The following is an 8,509-nucleotide window of genomic DNA, read 5'->3' on the forward strand; positions in this document are numbered from 1 at the left end:
TCCACGGCACATTCTCAAACCCACACTTAATTCTACTTTGACTCTTGCATAATAGCAGGACATGCCTTGCGGAACGGAGAGATTTCCAGGTCTTAGAAGAGAAAGGATGCCACCCGTATCGAACCACAAGGACGCTCCCCCATTCTCGCTGCCTGCCGCTTTGCCCCTCGATGCAACATTTGGTACCGCGGCCCTGCCAGTTACTCCTCCCATGGCTATCATCAGCAGGGGCTAGTGCGCTGCCCATTCATAAAGCTGCTGGAACAGGACACCGTGTCAGATAAGAGAGAACTCTTTCAAAACACTTGCCCTGGGACATCGAGATGGCAACCCAAGGCTATGAAAAGAGACAGGAAGAAACGTTCCCCTGTGTTAAACACTGAGCAGCAATGGGGCAAATCATCTGAATGCACACTCCCTTTAAATAAAACGCCGTTTAAACATGAACCATCATCCCAAAGCAGATCTTCGGCAACCCTCGGAGAAACAGCACCAACACAATGTTTCACTGAAATGACTTTTTCTGCTCTCAGATAACCCTCTCTTCCAGGGTGCTGTCTAGGCGACTTAACTCAGGTCATCGCAAACGTACGCGAGCTGTACAAACAATGAATTAGTCACTACACACACACACCAACAATGTTGTGATCTGGAAGCCACTGCCTGAAAGTGCGGTGGAAGCAGATTCAATAGGGACTTTCCGGGGAGGCGGGTAATTTACAAGGTCACGGGAAAGCAAACGTAATGGCCCTAAAAAGGCAGCGTCAACAAAGAGCCGGCACATGCTGGATGGGCTGAAGGGCCTCTGTTGTGTTTTTTTTCTCTTTTCCACAAAATAACCGGGAGGGGTCTCGGATGCAGAATGATTGTTTATTGACCAACGCGTTGGAGGGGGGCAGCTTCAGAGATAGGCCCCCGGAGCCGACTCTGCCAGCGTACAGAATCAGGTGACGTTTATACACATGGTGCAGATTGTGTGTGTAAGGATATGGTTTACATTAGATCACGCCTGTTTCAAAATTTACATGAAACAAGTTACTTGTGAGCCCCCAGGCAGGATGTTATCTACCCTACGGACACGGATCTCACCCTAACCGCCCTACTTGGTGCCAGACCCAATAACGCACCTGGTCCTTAGGTCGAGTTAGCCTTTATGTAGATTGTGTCTTAAGAACAAACTGTTTAAGGTCACTGAACCTGGTTTAACTGGAATCTGTTGCTTGACCCTTTTGCAGACTGCTGTACATGGTGCTTTCAGCGGACATCTTTATGAAAATTGCTTTAGTATTCTGTGCAGATAGATTCAAAACCCTTCAGAATAAACGCTAACTGCCCCAATAGATTATTGTTAATAAATTCTAATCATTCATCTTCCCACAACAGCCGCCGTCTGTGCCGCGTGTGATTTGAGCACATTGCCAAATGTGCCCCGAGTGACTCCTTCCTCTGTTGGATCCTGCGAAGTGTGCGACAGCTTCTGCAATCGGCCACAGGTCCGATGGTCCCGAAGCTCAATGCCTCGCAGTACAGAGTCCCCGATCCTGAACACTTGTGGGTGCCGGCGCCCACAGAGCTCCACTGTATTTCAACACAAGGGCTTCGCTGGGAATGGGATAATAACGCAAGTCCATACGAAACACAGATGCCACAACGGGAAAGGAGGCGCAGTTGTCGGCCATCGCTCTTTGGTTCACCTCGAAGAGGGAGATCGTGTAAACCTGGGCAACAGAGATCAGGGGAATCGGATCCACTCCAGATTGGAGATCATCGCAAGGTGCTCCTCTGTTACACTGACAAGATCACACCAGTGAAACTCTGCAACATATGGAATGAAACCATGTGGAGCTACTCGAGTGGTTGATGCTATGGACCTCTGCTGACTTCAGGATAATCACTGGCTGAAGGCAATTTTGGATCTTTGAGCTGACGCGCGACCCAAATAACAAACACTTTCTCATCGCTCAATATACAATGAATGTTCCAAATGTACACAACCTCCCGTCCTTTACATCACCTCTCTGGCACAAACCCCACTACCCGCGTCCTCACTCACCGCCTGCAATATCACTCACAGCCCTCACCCAGTCCCCACATCCATGTTCAAACACACCCGCTTGCCCGCATTCCCAATCGCATGCCGACCCCCCGCCTGCATACCCTCTCACATCCCCTCACCAACGTACCCAAATGTCTTCATCCGCATTCCCAATCATACATGGACCCACTTGCCACATTCCGAAACACAGACTTACCCCCCTCGACCACGTGTCCTTCAGCACGCGGACTCCTCGGCCACGCCGCTGACCCCCTCGGCCATGCGTCAGACAGCAGCCGGATACCTTGGCCACACGTCCAACAGCGCGCAGACCCTCGGCCACGCGTCCAACAGCGCGCAGACCCTCGGCCACGCGTCCAACAGCGCTCAGACCCTCGGCCACGCGTCCAACAGCGCGCAGACCCTCGGCCACGCGTCCAACAGCACGCAGACCCGTGGCCACGCGTCCAACAGCACGCAGACCCGCGGCCACGCGTCCAACAGCGCGCAGACCCTCAGCCACGCGTCCAACAGCGCGCAGACCCTCGGCCACGCGTCCAACAGCACGCAGACCCGCGGCCACGCGTCCAACAGCACGCAGACCCTCGGCCACGCGTCCAACAGCGCGCAGACCCTCGGCCACGCGTCCAACAGCACGCAGACCCGTGGCCACGCGTCCAACAGCACGCAGACCCGTGGCCACGCGTCCAACAGCGCGCCGACCCTCGGCCACGCGTCCAACAGCGCGCAGACCCTCGGCCACGCGTCCAACAGCGCGCAAATTCTCGGCCACGCGTCCAACAGCACGCAGACCCGTGGCCACGCGTCCAACAGCACGCAGACCCGTGGCCACGCGTCCAACAGCGCGCCGACTCCTTGGCCACGCGTCCAACAGCGCGCAGACTCCTTGGCCACGTGTCCAACAGCGCACCGACTCCTTGGCCACACGTCCAACAGCGCGCAGACCCTCGGCCACGCGTCCAACAGCGCGCAGACCCACGGCCACGCGTCCAACAGCGCGCAGACCCTCAGCCACGCGTCCAACAGCGCGCAGACCCTCGGCCACGCGTCCAACAGCACGCAGACCCGCGGCCACGCGTCCAACAGCACGCAGACCCTCGGCCACGCGTCCAACAGCGCGCAGACCCTCGGCCACGCATCCAACAGCACGCAGACCCTCGGCCACGCGCCCAACAGCACGCAGACCCTCGGCCACGCGCCCAACAGCGCGCAGACCCTCGGCCACGCGTCCAACAGCACGCAGATTCCTCGGCCACGCGTCCAACAGCGCGCAGATCCTCGGCCATGCGTCCAACAGCGCGCAGACCCTCGGCCACGCGTCCAACAGCACGCAGACTCCTCGGCCACGCGTCCAACAGCGCGCCGACTCCTTGGCCATGCGTCCAACAGCGCGCCGACTCCTTGGCCACGCGTCCAACAGCACCCTGACCCCCCTCGGCCACACGTCTGACATCACACGGACCCTCGGCCACGCGTCCAACAGCGCGCCGAATCCTTGGCCACGCGTCCAACAGCACGCAGACCCTCGGCCACGCGTCCAACAGCGCGCAGACTCCTTGGCCACGCGTCCAACAGCACGCAGACCCTCGGCCACGCGTCCAACAGCGCGCCGACTCCTTGGCCACGCGTCCAACAGCACCCTGACCCCCCTCGGCCACACGTCTGACATCACACGGACCCTCGGCCACGCGTCCAACAGCGCGCCGAATCCTTGGCCACGCGTCCAACAGCGCGCCGACTCCTTGGCCACACGTCCAACAGCGCGCAGACTCCTTGGCCACGTGTCCAACAGCGCGCCGACTCCTTGGCCACGCGTCCAACAGCACGCAGACCCTCGGCCACGCGTCCAACAGCGCGCAGACCCTCGGCCACGCGTCCAACAACTCGCAGACCCTCGGCCACGCGTCCAACAGCGCGCAGACCCTCGGCCACGCGTCCAACAACTCGCAGACCCTCGGCCACGCGTCCAACAACTCGCAGACCCTCGGCCACGCGTCCAACAGCGCGCAGACCCTCGGCCACGCGTCCAACAGCGCGCAGACCCTCGGCCACGCGTCCAACAGCGCGCAGACCCTCGGCCACGCGTCCAACAGCGCGCAGACACTCGGCCACGCGTCCAACAACTCGCAGACCCTCGGCCACGCGTCCAACAGCACGCAGACCCGCGGCCACGCGTCCAACAGCGCGCAGACCCTCGGCCACGCGTCCAACAGCACGCAGATCCTCGGCCACGCGTCCAACAGCGCGCAGACCCTCGGCCACGCGTCCAACAGCGCGCAGACCCGCGGCCACGCGTCCAACAGCGCGCAGACCCGCGGCCACGCGTCCAACAGCACTTAGACCCTCGGCCACGCGTCCAACAGCACGCAGACCCGCGGCCACGCGTCCAACAGCGCACAGACCCTCGGCCACGCGTCCAACATCGCGCAGACCCTCGGCCACGCGTCCAACAGCGCGCAGACCCGCGGCCACGCGTCCAACAGCGCGCAGACCCTTGGCCACGCGTCCAACAGCGCGCAGACCCACGGCCACGCGTCCAACAGCGCGCAGACCCTTGGCCACGCGTCCAACAGCGCGCAGACCCTCGGCCACGCGTCCAACAGCGCGCAGACCCTTGGCCACGCGTCCAACAGCGCGCAGACCCTTGGCCACGCGTCCAACAGCGCGCAGACCCTCGGCCACGCGTCCAACAGCGCGCAGACCCTCGGCCACGCGTCCAACAGCGCGCAGACTCCTTGGCCACGCGTCCAACAGCGCGCAGACCCTCGGCCACGCGTCCAACAGCGCGCAGACCCGCGGCCACGCGTCCAACAGCGCGCAGACTCCTTGGCCACGCGTCCAACAGCACGCAGACCCTCGGCCACGCGTCCAACAGCGCGCCGACTCCTTGGCCACGCGTCCAACAGCGCGCAGACCCTCGGCCACGCGTCCAACAGCGCGCAGACCCTCGGCCACGCGTCCAACAGCGCGCCGACTCCTTGGCCACACGTCCAACAGCGCGCAGACCCTCGGCCACGCGTCCAACAGCGCGCAGACCCGCGGCCACGCGTCCAACAGCGCGCCGACCCTCGGCCACGCGTCCAACAGCGCGCAGACCCGCGGCCACGCGTCCAACAGCGCGCAGACCCGCGGCCACGCGTCCAACAGCGCGCAGACCCTCGGCCACGCGTCCAACAGCGCGCAGACCCGCGGCCACGCGTCCAACAGCGCGCAGACTCCTTGGCCACGCGTCCAACAGCGCGCAGACCCGCGGCCACACGTCCAACAGCGCGCAGACCCGCGGCCACACGTCCAACAGCACGCAGACCCGCGGCCACACGTCCAACAGCGCGCAGACCCGCGGCCACACGTCCAACAGCGCGCAGACCCGCGGCCACGCGTCCAACAGCGCGCAGACCCGCGGCCACGCGTCCAACAACACGCAGACCCGCGGCCACACGTCCAACAGCGCGCAGACCCGCGGCCACACGTCCAACAGCGCGCAGACCCGCGGCCACGCGTCCAACAGCGCGCAGACCCGCGGCCACACGTCCAACAGCGCGCAGACCCGCGGCCACGCGTCCAACAGCACGCAGACCCGCGGCCACACGTCCAACAGCGCGCAGACCCGCGGCCACGCGTCCAACAGCGCGCCGACTCCTTGGCCACGCGTCCAACAGCGCGCCGACTCCTTGGCCACGCGTCCAACAGCGCGCCGACTCCTTGGCCACGCGTCCAACAGCACGCAGACCCTCGGCCACGCGTCCAACAACGCGCCGACTCCTTGGCCACGCGTCCAACAGCGCGCAGACCCTCGGCCACGCGTCCAACAGCGCGCCGACTCCTTGGCCACGCGTCCAACAGCACGCAGACCCTTGGCCACGCGTCCAACAGCGCGCAGACCCTCGGCCACGCGTCCAACAACTCGCAGACCCTCGGCCACGCGTCCAACAGCGCGCAGACCCGCGGCCACGCGTCCAACAGCGCGCAGACTCCTTGGCCACGCGTCCAACAGCGCGCCGACTCCTTGGCCACGCGTCCAACAGCGCGCCGACTCCTTGGCCACGCGTCCAACAGCGCGCAGACTCCTTGGCCACGCGTCCAACAGCGCACCGACTCCTTGGCCACACGTCCAACAGCGCGCAGACTCCTTGGCCACGCGTCCAACAGCGCGCAGACCCGCGGCCACACGTCCAACAGCACGCAGACCCGCGGCCACACGTCCAACAGCTCGCAGACTCCTTGGCCACACGTCCAACAGCGCGCAGACTCCTTGGCCACGCGTCCAACAGCGCGCAGACCCGCGGCCACGCGTCCAACAGCGCGCAGACCCGCGGCCACGCGTCCAACAGCGCACCGACTCCTTGGCCACGCGTCCAACAGCGCACCGACTCCTTGGCCACGCGTCCAACAGCGCGCAGACTCCTTGGCCACGTGTCCAACAGCGCGCAGACTCCTTGGCCACGCGTCCAACAGCGCGCCGACTCCTTGGCCACGCGTCCAACAGCGCGCCGACTCCTTGGCCACGCGTCCAACAGCGCGCAGGCTCCTTGGCCACGTGTCCAACTGCGCACAGACTCCTTGGCCACGCGTCCAACAGCGCGCCGACTCCTTGGCCACGCGTCCAACAGCGCGCCGACTCCTTGGCCACGCGTCCAACAGCGCGCCGACTCCTTGGCCACGCGTCCAACAGCGCGCAGGCTCCTTGGCCACGTGTCCAACAGCGCGCAGACTCCTTGGCCACGCGTCCAACAGCGCGCAGGCTCCTTGGCCACGTGTCCAACAGCGCGCAGACTCCTTGGCCACGTGTCCAACTGCGCACAGACTCCTTGGCCACGTGTCCAACAGCGCGCAGGCTCCTTGGCCACGTGTCCAACAGCATGCAGACCCTCGGCCACGCGTCCAACAGCGCGCAGGCTCCTTGGCCACGTGTCCAACTGCGCACAGACTCCTTGGCCACGCATCCAACAGCGCGCAGACTCCTTGGCCACGCGTCCAACTGCGCACAGACTCCTTGGCCACGTGTCCAACTGCGCACAGACTCCTTGGCCACGCGTCCAACTGCGCACAGACTCCTTGGCCACGCGTCCAACTGCGCACAGACTCCTTGGCCACGTGTCCAACAGCGCGCAGACCCTCGGCCACGCGTCCAACTGCGCACAGACTCCTTGGCCACGTGTCCAACAGCGCGCAGACTCCTTGGCCACGTGTCCAACTGCGCACAGACTCCTTGGCCACGTGTCCAACAGCGCGCAGGCTCCTTGGCCACGTGTCCAACAGCATGCAGACCCTCGGCCACGCGTCCAACAGCGCGCAGGCTCCTTGGCCACGTGTCCAACTGCGCACAGACTCCTTGGCCACGCATCCAACAGCGCGCAGACTCCTTGGCCACGCGTCCAACTGCGCACAGACTCCTTGGCCACGTGTCCAACTGCGCACAGACTCCTTGGCCACGCGTCCAACTGCGCACAGACTCCTTGGCCACGCGTCCAACTGCGCACAGACTCCTTGGCCACGCGTCCAACTGCGCACAGACTCCTTGGCCACGCGTCCAACTGCGCACAGACTCCTTGGCCACGTGTCCAACAGCGCGCAGACCCTCGGCCACGCGTCCAACTGCGCACAGACTCCTTGGCCACGTGTCCAACAGCGCGCAGACCCTCGGCCAGACGCCCGGGCATGCGGACCCCTCGGACACTTACCCAGCCCCACCCGCACCCCTCTCCCATCCTCCCCACGGGGGTCCCTCTCTGATAATTGTACGGGGGGAGGGGTGATGAACGTTATTACATCCGCACTCACGCTGCCGGTAGCTGACGTGTTGAGCCATGGAGGGGGTGGAGTGTTTGACCGGGGCCCTCAGACCCGCTCCCTGTCTCTGTGTGTCTGTAGCCGGCGGGGGGGTCGTTCGTTGGGGGTACGCGGCGAGATCCCCGCTTCCACTCGGCCGCTCACTCCCGCCGGCCTGCCTCGCCCGCACTCTCAGCCGAACCTGCTGGCTCCCCTCCCGCCCGGGCCAACCGCCGCGACGTCAGCGTCCCGCCCCCTGCCGCCCGCACGTCTCCCCTCCCATTGGTCCGGAGCCACGTCCGTCAGGCGCACGTCGCCGGGGGCAGCAGGGTAGGTTGATCCCGGCGCGTGCGCAGTGGCTGTCCCCTCCCATCCCCCTCCCCCCCCCCTCCCCTCCAGGCCGGCCGTTCGCTGCCACGAAGTCAAGTCGACGGAACAGGTGAGGGAGGGGGATTAAAATACACAGTTTACCTCATGTTTCCTCACCAAACTGCGATCTGACCCACTTTCAGCCCAAAAAAACTTTGGGGGGGGGGGGGGAGAGAGACGACCCTTTCTTAAAGGGGACGTGGCCAATTTTATTTTGTGTGGCCCCGTGGCAAAATGGATGATGCAACTTTAAAAATGATGTGGAGATGCCGGCGTTGGACTGGGGTGAGCACAGTACCAAGTCTTACAACACCA

At 63.9% G+C, this 8,509-nt stretch overlaps 1 protein-coding gene across 1 annotated transcript in view; it reads right to left on the reverse strand.

Annotated features, from left to right (window-relative positions):
* Positions 1-8,045, reverse strand: part of yif1a (Yip1 interacting factor homolog A (S. cerevisiae)) — a 33,730-nt gene extending 25,685 nt beyond the window's left edge. Inside the window, exon 1 of the mRNA XM_072489483.1 lies at positions 7,838-8,045. Coding sequence (XP_072345584.1) covers positions 7,838-7,865 — 28 coding nt within the window. The 5' untranslated portion in view covers positions 7,866-8,045. The remainder of the gene's footprint in view (positions 1-7,837) is intronic.
* Positions 8,046-8,509: the final 464 nt, after the last annotated feature.

This window comes from Scyliorhinus torazame, chromosome 24, assembly GCF_047496885.1.
Source record: "Scyliorhinus torazame isolate Kashiwa2021f chromosome 24, sScyTor2.1, whole genome shotgun sequence".
Classification (NCBI taxonomy): Eukaryota; Metazoa; Chordata; class Chondrichthyes; order Carcharhiniformes; family Scyliorhinidae; genus Scyliorhinus; species Scyliorhinus torazame.